We start from the raw sequence: 15,862 nt of genomic DNA on the forward strand, positions 1-15,862 counted from the left end.
GTTAAATTTATTCCTAGATATTTTATTCTTTTTGTTGCAATTGTAAATGCGATTGTATTCTTAATTTCTCTTTCTGCTACTTCATTGTTAGTGTATAAAAACACAACTGATTTTTGTATGTCAATTTTGTATCCTGCAACTTGACCATATTCATTTATTATTTCTAAAAGTTTTTTGGTAGATTCTTTGGGGTTTTCTACATAAAAAATCATGTCATCTTCAAATAATGACAGTTTCATTTCTATCTTTCCAATTTGGATCCCTTTTATTTCTTTTTATTGCCTGATTGCTCTGGCTAGGACTTCCAACACGATGTCAAATAAAAGTGGCGAAAGGGGGCATCCTTGTCTGGTTCCTGTTCTTAGAGGGATAGCTCTCAGTTTTTCCCCATTGAGAATGATATTAGCTGTTGGTTTGTCATATATGGCCTTTATTATGTTGAGGTACTTCTATACCCATTTTATTCAGAGTTTTTATCACAAATGGATGCTGTATCTTGTCAAATGCTTTCTCTGCATCTATTGAGATGATCATGTGATTTTTATTCTTCATTTTGTTACTGTGGTGTATCAGGTTGATTGATTTGTGGATGTTGAACCATCCCTGCATTCCTGGAATAAATCTTACTTGATCCTGGTGTATGATCTTTTTAACATATTGTTGTATTCAATTTGCTAGTATTTTGTTGAGGATTTTTGCATTGATGTTTATCAGTGATAGTGGCCTGTAATTTTCTTTTTCTGTGATGTCCTTGTCTGGTTTTAGTATCAAGGTAATGTTGGCTTCGTAGAATGAGTTAGAAAGATTCCCCTCCTCTTCAATTTTTTGGAAGAGTTTGAGAAGGATAGGTATTAAGTCTTTGAATGTTTGGTAGAATTCACCAGGGAAGCCATTTGGTCCTGGACTTTTATTTTTGGGGAGTTTTTTACTTACTGTTTTGTTTTCCTTACTGGTGATTAGTCTATTCAAATTCTCTATTTCTTCTTGGAAAGTCTTCTGTTTCAAATTATTTTATTTCAGTTTTGGAAGGTCGTATGATTCTAAGAATTTATGCATTTCTGCTAGATTATCCAATTTGTTGGTGTATAGCTTTCATAGTGTTCTCTTATAATCTTTTGTACTTCTGAGATGTCCATTGTAATTTCTCCTCTTTCATTTCTGATTTTATTTATTTGAGCTTTCTCTATCTTTTTTCTTGATGAGTCTAGCTAAAAGTTTGTCAATTTTGTTTATCTTTTCAAAGAATCAGCTCTTGGTTTGATTGATTTTTTCTATTGCTTTCTTAGTATCTATTTCATTTATTTCTGCTCTGATTTTTATTATTTCCTTCCATCTGGTCTAATGTGTCATTTAAGGCCAATGTTTCCCTATTGATCTTCTGATTGGATGGTCTATCTATTGGTGTAAGTGGAGTGCTAAAGTCCCCTACTATTATTGTGTTACTGTCTATTTCTCCTTTTATGTCTGTTAATAATTGCTTTACGTATTTAGGTGCTCCTATTTTGGGTGCATAGATACTGACAGATGTTATATTCTCTTATTGGATTGTTCCCTTTATCATTATGTAGTGCCCTTCTTTGTCTCTTGTTACAGTTTTTGTTTTAAAGTCTATTTTGTCTGATATAAGTGTTGCTACCCCAGCTTTCTTTTCTTTGCCATTTGCATGGGACATCTTTTTCCATCCCCTCACTTTCAGTTTGTGGGTGTCTCTTGTATGCAGCATATATATGGGTTTTTTTTTTTAATCCAGTTGGCCACCAATGTCTTTTGATTGGAGCATTTAGTCCATTAACATTTAAAGTAGCTATTGATGAATATGTACTTATAGCGATTTTGTTACTTTTTTTCTGGGTGTTTTAGTAGTTCTTCTCTGTTCCTTTCTTCTTCTCTTGCTCTCTTCCCTTGTGGGTTGATGGCTTTCTTTAGTATTATGTTTGGATTCCTTTCTCTTAATTATTTGTGTATTTGTTTATTTATTTATTTTAAGATTGGCACCTGAGCTAACATGTGTTGCCAATCTTTTTTTTTATTTCTTCTCCCCAAAGCCCCCCAGTAGATAGTTGTATCTTCCAGTTGTAGGTCCTTCTGGTTGTGTTATGTGAGATGCTGCCTCAGTGTGGCCTGATGAGCGGTGCCATGTCCACACCCAGGATCAGAACTGGTGAAACCCTGGGCTGCCGAAGGGGAGCCCACAAACTTAACCACTTGGCCATGGGGCCGGCTCCTATTTCTGTATTTATTATAGGTTTCTGGTTTGTGATTACCATGAGGCTCATATGTAATAATCTACATATATAGCAACCTATGTTGTTGGTCTCTTTAGTTTGACTTCTTTCTAAAATCTCTCCTCTTTTGCTCCCCTTCTCCCACATTTTATGTTTTTGATATCCTGACCTAGTTCCTTAATTCTAGGTTTCATTTTTCAACACGAAGTTACCATCCAACTTTCTCTTAGATGGTCCCTGCTTTCTGTGAAATTCTAGTCCCTATTCAAAGGGGTGATTTAAGCCCATAGTTGTCCATCTTGGCTTCACATGGACTCACTGGGAAGCTCCCAGCCTGGGTCCCTCTACTCCAGCCCGCCACCAAGACTCTGACATAACTGGTCTGGAATGCAGCCTGAGCCTCACGATTTTTAAAAGTCAAAGCTGGGAACCACTGCTTTAATAAGGGTGGGCTTTGGGTAGGGAGGTCTTCCCAGACATCATTCCCACACCAGCCCCCTGACTTTCCAAGAGGACATTAGGATCAGAAAGGGGAAGTGAGGATCGACCATGAGGAGATGCAAGAAAAAAGGGAAACAGGGGCTGACCCCATGGTGTATTGGTTAAATTCACGAGCTCTGCTTCAGCAGCCCAGGGTTCGCAGGTTGAGATCCCAGGCACGGACCTAGCACTGTTCGTCAAGCCAAGCTGTGGTAGCGTCTTGCATAAAATAAAGGCAGATTGCCACAGATGTTAGCTCAGCGACAATCTTCCCCAAGGGGGGAAAATAAAAGCAGAGAGAGGGGTAGGGGAGAAGGAAGAAGATGACTGTGTCTTCATTGGGAAAATGCATGAGAAGGGCTAGCTTTCCCCATCTCATAAGGAGCTACAAGAAATGATAGACAAGACAAGTTAGCCCACCAAGACCATTCAAGGAAGGAGGTTACATAGCTGTGCAACGTATCCTTACTGAGGCTGACACAGGAGTCCAATGAACACTTGAGGCCACAATGCCTGCTGAGAGTCAACCATTTTCAGAATCCCACCTTCATGAAGCAGGTGAGGGTGGGCGGCCATCACACCCAGGCCAGGCAGCAGCACATTCTAAGCCGGCTAGGGCCACAAGGCGTCTGGCTGGGGTGCGCATCCCCATCTGCAAGGAGAGCTTATCTGGCCTGTGTTTGTGAACCTTAAGATACATGGTGAACCTTTCAGATCAGAAGGGTGTTGTCGTGTTTAGCTTTGCTGAGAAGGTGCACGAAGGTGAGAGGGTATTCAGGGAGAAGCTCTAAGTGCCAACCCATCACACCGACTATGAGCCACGTGTAAGCAACGCCGCTTTGCTGCCTGACACCATGCTATGTTGAATGCAGTTTCCTCCCTGTTCAAAGGTTCTAGTATATCTCAGTTCTATCTAGAAATTTACTCTTGGAGTCATTCAAACTTGGACATCGGCAAATTGAAAACTACCCACAAAATGTTTAACATAAAGTTAACTGAGTAGGAAAGTGAAAGCGTTTAGAACATTTACAGGAGAGTATTTTTTTCATCTTTGGTATCAAAACAGTGACTGCATTTTAAACCCCCTTAATTAGATGCTTGCATGTCAGTGTCTCCTTTGAAAGTGCCAGGGCCGGAGGGCATGGCGGGGTCTGCTTCTTTCAGAACACTGCTCACAATAGGAACCAACAGAGGCTATTTTTGGACAGCTGATGGTGACAGAGTTTATTCATTTAACAACATGCCCTTCCCCAAAGTGTGTTAGGTATGTGCGTGTTTATATCAAGACATAAATTAATGATGTTGAGGTACAGTGGACTCAACCAGCTACATCATCCGACAAGGAACAGAGTCGGCTTCCAGACAACCAGCATTTTGTAAGTAGCAGCGTCAGTGGACGTACCCGGGATGACACTGGACCCCTCCTTCGGGCGGCATTGCTAATTCCAGATTCAGACGGAGCCATCCTCCGGGGGTGGGGGCTCTATTTCTCCCTCCCTGCAGACAGGGGAGCCTTGACCCAGGGCCCCTGAGACACACCAACGAAAGGAGGGCCTGTTCAGCAGAACTTCGCATGCTGGGAGGGAGGAGCGTCTGCTGTCCCTGTTAACTGCCTTTCTGGAAAGTGACTCTGTTCTGAGGTCGAGGTGGCAGAATGACACATCCTGTTACATGGCACAGAATCTAAACGTGCTGTTGTCATCCCGAAGTCATCAGAGTTTAGAAGTTTAATTTGAGGTTTGTTCTTTTAAAAACAGGATGTAGGTTTGGCCTACATTTTTGAGTACGATGGTTGGAAAGCAAAGAGTGCAAGGAGCCCTCAAACCCGAGGCTGGTCGCCCCTCCTCCCTCCAGAGTTGTGGCACCTAAACAGACTGACAAAACCCTTCCTCCAACAGGCTCCGAGGCTCTCTGCTCTCCTCCCCGTCCATGCCCACTGCTTCCCTCACATGACGCCGTGGAACAACTCACTCCCACTCACTGTCGGAAGGTCCTCTAGGATGCAGCGACTTCAGGATCCGACACGGGCCAGCGCAACCAGCGGAGGAGAAAGCTGTGCTCAGGGATGCTGTGCTGGTGCGGCCAGGACGTCATTCCAGTGACGGCTACACTGGGCTGAACTCACCGTGTGCTGGAGAACATCCCACGGGCCCCGAGTGCCAGTCCTATGATGGGCTGGAATCTTGGACCCATTAGACACCTGTCCTGGCTCCTGATGCTGGGAGGGAAGGGACACCTGCACTGAACCCACAGACCCAGGCTCCGTCTCGGGTCACTGAGTGTCTTCCAGGCTACGGGCGATGTGACCCTTGTTCCAAGCCAGTTTTCAACTCACATCAGATGGGGAGGAGGGCGGAGCCCACAGGGGTGGCTGCCTGCTTTCCCAGAGAGCTCCCACCATCTTTGGGTCCTGTAACTGGAGGGTAAGATGTGCCCCGTGGCCTCACTCGCAGCGCTGTGTCTCGTGTGGAGAGAGCAGACCCGTGCAACCTGTGGGCCCCCGCACGCCTGCCAGGGCCTCGGATTTGCTGTAGAGGCTGCACCATGTTAAATGTGGCAGGACTGCCTTCAGTCGGTGTGTGTTTTTGTTTTTGCTTTTTGAAAAATGATGGGTTATAGGTCATTTGGAAGACGGGGGAGAGGTGCCCGCTCTGTGATGGCTTACATGGGGCCCTATTGTCCATAGACAGTCCTGGAGCAGCAAGTCCAATTCTCTCCCCAGTTCTCCTTACAACCAGGTACCCACCCCACCCCAATGAGCCCAGGAGCTTCTGCATGCCGTCAGGACTGACCCGTAAACACACCTGCATGCTATCTGGGAGCACACAGTGCTTTAGATGAGGTTCTGCCTTACAGCTGAGGGATCTACGATTCCAACGAAACTGGCTCGATTTGTGGTGGACTGGAGCCGCTGGCCCAGAGCTCTGCTCTGGGGATTCGCCCAGGCCGTGCATCTGATGGTGGACGCAGACTGGCTGGGGACGGGCACCGGGCAGTTCCCCTCAGTGCCCGCTGCTTCCCTCCAGCATCCTGACGAGGCGTTGATAGGTGTCTCTCTCCGCCTGCCACGAGTGGTGGGTCCTCACATACTCCCTGCCATTGGCCACGATTTCTTTTTCTAGCGCAGGGTCCCTCACCAGCCTCTTTGCCAGCTGGACAAACTCCTGCAGAGAAGGGGGCGGAAGAGAAGGAGACGTAAATAATTGGCGAAGGCGGGTTTGCAAAGTCATCCAGAGGTCTGGTCTGCATAGCTCCTGGTCTCTCCTCTGTCCACTGCTTTACTCCAAAGAAAGTGACCTTCGGGGGAGCAGAGTGAATGCAAACACTGGGAGTGAGTAAGAAATTATATACATACACATACATATATACACACACGCACACATGCTAGGATGAACGTCCGCGGAAAAATATCAGTGTCATCGAATTATACTTCCTTCGTCTTTCTTCCCTAAATTGCCAAAACTTGTTATTTCTCTTTTCCCTACAGTGACTCTTAGGTTCACAACTTCTTCCCTCGTTTATGAGTATCAGCTGACATATAAACTTGGGTCTCACTCCAGAATCTGAGTCCCTATACACTATCCAATACCACTTCAGCCCCATTTGTTTCTCATTGTATCGGTTCTGCCATCTTTCCTGAGCGAGGAGTGTGTCTTCAAACTATGGGCATCTTCTGGTGTAATGGCGAGCACGGAGTTTCAGAGCCAGATCTGGCCTCAATCTTTCTACAAGACATGACTTAGCTGTGTGGCGCTGAGTGAGCTAGTTAACCTCTCTGAGTCCCACATCAGTCACCCCTATGGGGTCAACAGGCACCTGGTTGGTAAGCCCAGCCTAGCCCCAGACTCCACAAGAGAAGCGAGGGGGAGGGGAGTTAACTGTCCTTGCCATTCCCACCATTTCTTCCGTCGCTCAGCTCCGACGGTATTTCTGCGTATGCTCATGACGTACTGATGCTCACAGACACAGCGCAGTAAGGAAATGGGCCTGCGGACCAGGTTTTAAATCAAAGCCTTTCACAATTGGAAAGAATTAGACTTATGCTGATTGTTGAAGAGTATTCGGAGAGAGGAGGGGAACACTCATTATTTATTATCCTTTCACAGAAGCAAAGAGCAGGGTCCACGAGCCAGGAGGCCTGGGTTTAAATTCACACGTGACCCTCTTGTGAGTGATACTGGGCACATTCTTTAACCTCTCTGTGCCTCAGTTTCCTCATCTTTGAAGCAGGGATAATAACAGCATCTGCTTGGTGGAGTGTTGAGAGGGTCGAGTCAACACCATGCAGACGCAGCACAGGCTTCACTGTGGTCCCCACCACGGTTCCCCAAAGCCTGCGTCAGTTCCAGCGAGGGCGCCACACCCGAGCAGCAGACACGGTGCTCTGCTTTTGAAAGGGACGTCCACATATTCTCAAAATTATTGTTAATTAAACACTGAATGCCTTTTACAGCTAGCAATATAAATAGCAGTATTTGTGACGGAGTGGAGTTCTGTTTTTATGTATTATGTATACACCTTACAGTAAACTGGCGTTCTCTTTGTAATAAAAACACGGCTTATTTATCCCCGTCTCACTGTGGAACAACGTTCTCATTAGAATTCCCCGAGACGCTTTGCCTTTCGTTATTCTTTCATGACGCCGGTCATGTCTGTGATTGATCGGACACAGAGACTTTGGCTGAAAGCCACCCCCTTAGGATTTCTCCAGAAAGGCTGAGCATTTTACAACCAAACCCTGAATGATAGCATTTCTAGGAACAGGATGTGATAAAACGCACTTTTTCCTCTCTGCATAAAAGACCGAGCAGAAGCACAGACTTAAGTGAGGCAGCAGGGCCTTGGCGGGGACCGGGGCGCGCCTTGACGGCCAGCAGGATAAAACCCTGGGTGAGTGGCTGAAAGAAAAGCAGCAGCATCAAGAAAGGAAAAGGAAAACCTCATGCTTGAAGGGTAAGAGGCACTCCCTGAGGCTCTGGGATTATCTTCTTCTGGGCTAAGACAGCTCCTCCATCACGACCGAGTCAACAGGCTGAACGCACGTCTGTGGACAAGGAGCAGTGCGAGCTGGCACAGACCCCGCCACCTGCCTGCCAGGGCAGACTGTGTGCAGAGACGGGGGCAGCCTTCCCTCCACCCCTGTGTGCACATCTCGTTGCAATATGCCTCTCCCACTCCTCCCACTGAGGCGAGGGGTCCATTTGCTCAACTCTTGACTCTGAGTTGTTCCTGTAACTTGCTCGACCAACAGAATATGTCAGAGTTGACGCAGTTTGACTTCCAAGCAAAGCCTCAAAAGCCCTCACAGCTCGCACTCTTGCCACCTGAAGAAGCCTGAGCTGTCTCCCGGAGGACGAGAGGCCATGTGGACAGCGCTACCCAGCAGCTGCCCACAGCAACCACCAGCCACGTGGGGCACGCCTCGTCAGGGACTGAAGAACCATGAAACGAGAGCTGCTGAAAACTTCTGTGGGACAAGTACGTGCGTCAGTCCACCATCATTCTAACCACAGTTCAGCAGATTTCATGTAACCGCCAGCTGTAGAACTCGCCAGAAAACTGATCAGCCGAATGCCAGATACTTATTGGGGTGGGGTGCTCATCGAGGGCCTTATGCAATGTAATGATCTACTCTTTATAAGGCATGAAAGGGTACACAAGCTAAAACAATTAAAAGGAAACAGACACCGAGTGTGGGAATTCCATCCCATAAGAGATCCAGACACGGTTCTACATCAGCTTCAGAAACCCTAGTGCCCACCAGGGCCAAGTGGGGAGGCGGGGGGTGCCCGACCCCAGTGCCACCTGAACGCAGGCCCACACTTGTTGCTGCATTTCCTATGTTATTCCAGAGAAGTCTACATTCTGGACATTTACGTGAAAGTATTCCATGTTAAACACCAACAAGTAATTCAAAAAAATTTTTTTTTAAATATTGGCACCTGAGCTAATATCTGTTGCCAATATTCTTTATTTTTTTCCCTTTACTTCTCCCCAAAGCCCCCCAGTACATAGTTGTGTATTCTAACTGTAGATCCTTCTAGTTCTGCTGTGTGGGACACCGCCTCAGCATGGGTTGATGAGCAATGTCATGTCTGCTCCCAGGATCCGAACCAGCGAAACCCTGGGCCGCTGAAGTGGAGCGTGCAAACTTTAACCACTCAGCCACGGGGCCGGCCCCAAGAAATTCAAAATTTTAAGTATACAGCAAGCTAAACAAAACACATGTGGGGACCAGAGTGATCCGAGGGCCACAGGTATGCAAGGCCTGGCTTAGGTTGTAGATTTCTGAAGTTTTTAAAAAAAAATCATGCAGAAGAACATGGTTTTGTCTTCATAATAAGATTAGCGGTTGACCATTTTCAGAGTTTTCTTCCCTTCTGAGTCGTCTGTAACCGCCAGGGAACAATTTCTCCATGAATCCTTTTTTTTTTGACCGGCCCGAACAACGGAGGCGCCGCCAACACCCCGGGCTGAGAAGCAGTGCCAGTTTTACAGAATGGATGTTTAAACCCCAGTGGGGCCCTTCTCAAAACGACGTCCCCTGAAAGCCACGGGGCAGGAGGGCACCCTTCCGTGAGAAGCAGACGCCTCGTGCAGAGAGCACGCGGGAGCTGGGAGACGGAGCATGGGGCGGTTTTACAGAGTGTCGCATTCTGACGGCCTTCGGTGAGCGACAGGCACTTATTCTTCCGAGAGAAGCTGAAGTCAGTCCTATAGAAACTCTGCACTTCAGGCTCGGTGTGTTAAATTAGCCTCAAAGCTGCTTCTCCAGGGGCTTCAGATAGGAAAACTTAGCGATGGGCGATGTTGCTGGGAGGTTTCTGAAGACTGTCCTTAAGATCTCTGGCTTTCCTTGGGCTTTTCTGCTTGGACTGTGCAGTCAAGGAAGGCTCAGTCTCTGCCTCTGGTCCTCAAGTTTTGCTGTAACAATCTCGTATGGAGCTTGCGAGTGTATGCATGTCCGTGCGTGCGCATGCGTGTTACGTGTATGAATACACACAGACAGACAGACGTCCAAGCCCCAGTCTCCAGGATTCTGTTGGGTAGGCTGGGTGGGGTCCAGGGATGCCGTCTCAGTCTGTTCGGGCTGCTAGAACAAAATCGTAGACTGAGTGGCTTATAAACAACAGACTTATTTCTCTCAGCGCTGGAGGATGGAAGTCGAAGACGAAGGGGTCGGCAGAGTTGGTTTCTCCCGAGGGCCGTGAGGGAGACTGTTCCTGGCTTCTCTCCTGGCTGCGTAGACGGCCAGGTTCTCCCCATTTTGATGGCGTCTGTCTGCCCGAGTTCCCTCCTCTCATGAGGATGCCCGTCATATCGGATTGGGGCCCACCCTAACGACCCACTTTAACGTGACTCGTCCTGTAAAGCCCTGTCTGCTCAGGGCGCACCACGGAAGCTCCGCCCTTTCCTGGGACGACACCCAAGCTTGTGTCTAACACATCCCCCCACAGACCGGGACCTGAACACAGAGAACACAGGAGAGATGGGGCAGAGTGCTGGGGTCTTGGGCGGCTGTTCTAGACCACCGCTCCCAGGTGGCACGGGCGAGGTGGTGGGGAAGGGGCAGTAAACGACCGTGAATGTCTCGGTGAGAGAGTTAACCCCCTTTGAATTCTCTCTTGCTCCTGACTGAGTCATAGAGAAAGCCTCCGCGAGGGACGCACGGGTTTCTTAACGCCGCTCTAAGGAGACAGCTGGTCTCTGGCCAAGAAGCGCCGGCAGAGGCCAGAATCGGCCAGAATTCAACAGTAACAACAGCCAGTGGGTATTAAGCGCTTATGACCAGGTAACAGACCAGGTTTCAGAACCCAGGACTTGGGGGATTAGTAACGTGGTTAATCCTCTATTAACATATGCCCTCCAGCGGGTCTCAGCAGCCCCGGTAAACACCACACCAGAAATTCCGAATCAACGCGTATGAATAGTCACACTGAGCAGGGTAAACAAGCCACAGATAACGTCACACCAGCTCAGATGAAAGTTGGCCGTCCACTGAGTTTCTGGCAACAAACACACTAAAATTGATTTTTCAAACACTTTTTGGATTTTGGAACTGCAGAAAGAGACTAGGCCTCTGTGCTATTACTATGACTCCTTTCACAGTGAGGGAAACAGGAGCACAGAGAGGTCCAGGAACCTGCCCAAGGTAACCCAGCAGTAAGTGGCAGAAAGGGGAATAAGTCCAGCCCGGAGCCGATGGATGTCCTCCTCTGGGCTCGGCTGCATCACAGATGGATGGAGCCAAACCCACAGAGCTACCGCACGGATCAATGAAATCTGGGAACTGGTGATGAAACTGAAAACAAGGACAGTGAACATTTTCTGTGTTTCTCATTCTCTTGCTTCCGACTCCTAACACAGCGCCATATGAAATGCACGAGTCTGCAGAAAGTCACTCTGCTCCCCTGACATGCTCAGGAGGTGGGAAAGAAGAGAGGCAGGGAGGGAGAAGAGGGGGCCCAGGAGACCTTCCAGTGGGCACAGGACCCACCTTGGCAGACAGTCAGGGGAACGTGCAGAGCCCTAAGAATCGTGGAAGTAAACCAGTGGAGGCAATCTGCTCGTGCTCCTGGAGACGAGAGGAACGAGGGCTCGCTGGTAGTCATCCGAGGAAAGCGGACTTGGGAGAGGCCCACCCCGGGTCCGGGCAGAGCGGCAGGCGCAGGCCCCTCCAGACCCAGCAAAGGCCCCTGGTCGGCATTCTGCGGCTGAGCCCCACGTGGCTGCCACCAACCCACAAACACCACCTTCACGAGTTCTTACGAGCAGCGCCTCAGCGGGTGGCCGCTGTCCTTGTCCACAGGAGTGTCCAAACGCCGCCCAGTTGCTGGGGACAGAACTCACCCCCTCAGATCTATCCACTGGCTCTGCCTTTGGCCACATTGACTCAATGTCCCAAGTCTCCTGACTCAGCACACGGGATAAAACACCGGTTCTCACTGGCAAGTAACTCGGCCCCAGAGACCACGGCGCTGCGTTCCCTCCCCGGACAGCAGCGCTGCTCTGACTCACACGCGCCCCGCGGACCGTGAACGCCAGGGAGAGGAAGCTTCCTGTCTCCTCATCTGTGGGGGCAGGGACAAGGACCGAGGTCCCCCCCGAGGGCTGGGCCGGCAGCTGTGACAGCTGACACCGAACAGCAATCGTGTTACGGAACCCAGCGGCCACGGAATTCCCCGCACAAATGGGTCTTCTACAAAAGGGATACTCATGCGTGTCTGTGCCCTGAAAAGAAGGTTCTGGAAAAATATGAGCTTGTCTTCAAATTGTAAACTATGGATATTTTTAAATTTAATTTTTATGTTGTCAACTTCTCTATTAAAAATGTTTGTATGATATAAAATTTATTTTTAACAAAAAAGATTAGAAACAATTCATCCTGATTTAGAGAGAGTAAGACTTAAGAACAGCACGGGGGCCGGCCCCGTGGCCGAGTGGTGAAGTTCACACTCTCTGCTTCGGCAGCAGGGTTTCGCCAGTTGGGATCCTGGGCGGGCACGTGGTACCGCTGGTCAGGCCACGCTGAGGCAGCGTCCCACATGCCACAACTAGAAGGACCCACAACTAAAAATACATAACTACGTACAGGGGCGCTTTGGGGAGAAAAAGGAAAAAAGAAAATCTTTAAAAAAAAAAAAAAGAACAGCCTGAACCTCAGCCCCACCGTGGTTCCCAGTGAGATCTTGAGGCAGTTAACTGTGGGCTCATCCACACAGTGGGCTTATAATAGCACGTCTGTCCTTGTGCAGATTAAACAAGATAATCCATGTGACGCACGCGGTGTCTGCAGAGCAAGCACTCCGCAGGTGTCAGCCGTCTTATTGAGTGTTTTTCTGGAACAATTAGAGGAAACCTGGCAGAAAGCAGGAGCAGCAGTCCAAGAGGTGGCAGTGGGGGGGGTCATGTGACAGCTCCAGCCAATGGCTCGTGAGCAGGAGTGTCTGCCCCTCTTGCTCCAGCACCCACCCCCCTAACTCCTCTTCTCTTTCCCCAGCTGCCTCCCAGACGTGGGGCTCTGGGGGCCTGAGAGGAGGTGGAGCCGCATGTGGGAGGAGCCTGGGCCTCTTCGAAATGATGGGGAAGGCGCCTCACAGCCCAGGGAGAGGGGCTCTGGCCTGAGCAGAGCAGACACCAGGTCTTCCCACGCTGAGCCCAGATCAGGGCCTTCTCTGTTACAGCAGCTCTCACCACTAACCCACACATCCCCTGGGCATCCTCCGGCTATATTCCACACAAGGGCCAAGCTGCTCCAGGCCACGGAGCCAAGCAGAGACCTTGCTCCTTCAGGCATGGAGAAGGAACGCCCTCGGAAAGAGGCTTCACATGTGCCACTGAGATCTGGGAAGAATTATAGAGACCATCCCTGTCTACGGTTAAAAAGATGGCTCCTGGGCTGGGCCCTGTGGCCGAACGGTTAAAGGTCTGAGGGTTTGCAGGTTCAGATCCCAGGCACCAACCTGCTCCACTCACCAGCCGTGCTGTGGAGGTGTCCCGCACACAAAAAATACAGGAGGATTGGCACAGATGTTAGCTTAGGGCTAATCTTCCTCAGCAAAAAAGAAAAAAGGAGAGATGGCTCCCCCAACCAAAACTCAAAGCAGAGGTTGAGCTCCCAGAGGAGGGGAAATAAAGACAGCAGTGCATTAATTAGGAGAAAGGAAGGAAGGAGGAGGGAGGGAGGAAGAGAGAGAGAATGAACTTCCGAGCAAAGGCGTTTGTGCTCCAAGTCTAAATGCCCAATAAGGAGACAGCTGCCCCTTTGCACTCTCTGTGGGGCATCCAGCAGTGGAAGCTGTGATTAGGATGGAGCCTTCCAGGAACACTCCCGGACACAGACACCAAGCCTGACACGGGCCAATGCCTGGGCAGAACGACCGTCATCTGCTACTTTGCAGAGAAACCAGGAAAAGAAGCTGCTGAACCACATGTGGATGCCGTGCAGCTTCACCTCGAACGGAAACAACAACAGGCTCTTTCTGGGAAGGTTACCCCTTTGACGCCCTGGTGTAATCCTCTCTCCTGGTCATTCCTGACCACCCACTGTGTGTGAATGCCCACAGGGGGCCACCGGGGAATACGCAAGGCGACCGCCGCCCTCGGGGACCCTCCAGTCTGCTGGAGGAGGCAGCTGGCAAAAAAGCGGGTGCACATTTGTGAATCGTGCAGAGTGTCAGGAAGGAGAAACGCAGGTGTGGTGACAGAGAATATCAGGGATTGGAGCCCACTGAGGTTGGGCAGCCCCCAGATTCTCTCCCAGAAAGTGACACTGACACCAAGAAATGGTTGCTGGGAGCCAGCGCAGGAAGGGCGGGAAGGGTGCTCCTGGGGAAACGGGCCAGAGGTGAGTGGGCTCTGTGCTCGGGAACTGGGGGGGCAGGAGCAGAGGGGAGGGCGGGGGGGTCCTGCAGACCCCGGAAGCCGGAGTCAGGACACGGGCTCAGCGAGGCAGATCTCCAGCCCTCCTGGCCTTTCCCAAGCAGTGAGCCCCACCTGGTGGCTCCGTCCTCGTCCTCCTCACCTCGCCCAGCCCGGCTCCGTGCCGCACTCGCGCTGTGGCCCACCCGAGGCTTCCCCTTCCTCCCCCTGCCATCTGGGTCACCCTGACCCCAGTGACGGGGCCACAGCAGAGAAAGCAAAGCAGGACCAAGTCTTAGGAAGAGGTCTGATTGCCCCAAGAACTCGGACAAATGAGTGGTGAGCTCAGTCCTTTAGAGAAAGGTGTCCGCTCTCTCCAAACAAGAGAGGAGGAGAGGGAGGGGGAGAGAGACAGAGACAGAGGGAGACAGAGAGAGACAGAGCGAGACAGAGAGAGAGAGAGAGAGACAGAGGGAGAAACAGAGAGACACAGAGAGAGACAGAGACAGAGGGAGAGGGAGAGAGACAGAGGGAGAGAGAGAAAACAGAGAGAGAGAGACACAGAGAGAGGGAGAAAGACAGAGGGAGAGACAGAGAGACACAGAGACAGAGAGAGAGGGAGAGAGACAGAGGGAGAGGAAGAGACAGGCAGAGATAGAGAAAGGAGAGACAGAGACAGAGAGAGAGAGAAGGAGAAGAGACAGAGACAAAAGTAGAGACAGAGATACAGAGATAGAGGGAGAAACAGAGACAGAGAAAGAAGGAGAGACAGAGAGAGAAGGAGAGACAGACAGAGACAGAGAGAGACAGACACTGAGACTGGAGCAGAGGCAGCCCCGGGGGAGGGAGGGAGGGGACGAGGAATCCTGTGTAAACATCCTCAGATCTGGCTGGGCAGGGGCTCTGCAGTGAGACAGCCTGGTTCAAGTCCAACCCCACCCCTCCCCGTGACCTCAGGCGAACGGCCTGGCCTCTCTGGGATCATTAGGACAATGCCCGACAGGGGTCTTTCGGGGAACAGATAAGACAGCGGAAGAGGGCTCCCACAGCACCGGGCGCAGGGGAGAACCAGCCCCGTCGGTCACTTGCTTCCTGCTGCTGAGCCGGGCTCCCAGCCCTGGAGCCACCGCCACTCGGGGCTGCTGGAACGTGGCCAGTGCACCTGAGGAACGGCACTGTCCATCATTAATTTCAATCGATCTGAATTTCCAAACTGGTGCTCAGTTCAGATATTGCAAAACTTTGAACAACCTGGGTGTGCGAGTCTGCTTTTTCAGCTGTAAATGTTACGGAGTCTACATGCAAATCAAGTATTTCGATACAAATTTAACCTCCGAGCTGAGATGAGCTACTGTGTAAAATATCCACGGGATTTCAGAGGCTTCATATGAAAAAAAAGAACGTAATATCTCATTAACAAGTGTTTATATTGATTACCTGTTGAGATGGTACAAGTCTGGATTAAATAAAATATGTTATTAATACGAATTATGTTTCTTTTCATTTTTTCTTAATGAGGCTATTGGAAAGCTGTAACTTCCATCCGTGACTGGACGGCAGCTGTCCTGGCACAGTCATCGATGACACCCCGCTCCCCCTCATACCCTGGTTTTGCACAATAAATTATATGGTCCCCCAAGTTACAAAGCCATGTACGTAAATTTTGGGGTCGCCTTCTAATTTAGTTCCCACAGTTTGTCCAGGTTCTCCTCTGGGCTTACATGCAATCCAGTCAACAGTGGGAGCGCCCGGCATCTGTGCGTTCACATTTAGGAGGCACGGTTGGGTGCAGATGA

The 15,862-nt window shown here is 49.8% G+C and overlaps 1 protein-coding gene across 5 annotated transcripts in view; it reads right to left on the reverse strand.

Annotated features, from left to right (window-relative positions):
* Positions 1–5,300: 5,300 nt before the first annotated feature.
* GLT1D1 (glycosyltransferase 1 domain containing 1) overlaps positions 5,301–15,862 on the reverse strand; it is an 88,982-nt gene continuing 78,420 nt past the window's right edge. For all 5 annotated transcript variants that reach the window (XM_044776056.2, XM_070515845.1, XM_070515844.1 and 2 more), the window contains one exon: positions 5,301–5,869. In XM_044776056.2, the coding sequence (XP_044631991.1) occupies positions 5,708–5,869 (162 nt within the window). In that variant the 3' untranslated portion in view covers positions 5,301–5,707. The remainder of the gene's footprint in view (positions 5,870–15,862) is intronic.

The sequence above is a fragment of the Equus asinus genome, chromosome 8 (assembly GCF_041296235.1).
Source record: "Equus asinus isolate D_3611 breed Donkey chromosome 8, EquAss-T2T_v2, whole genome shotgun sequence".
NCBI classification, from domain to species: domain Eukaryota; kingdom Metazoa; phylum Chordata; class Mammalia; order Perissodactyla; family Equidae; genus Equus; species Equus asinus.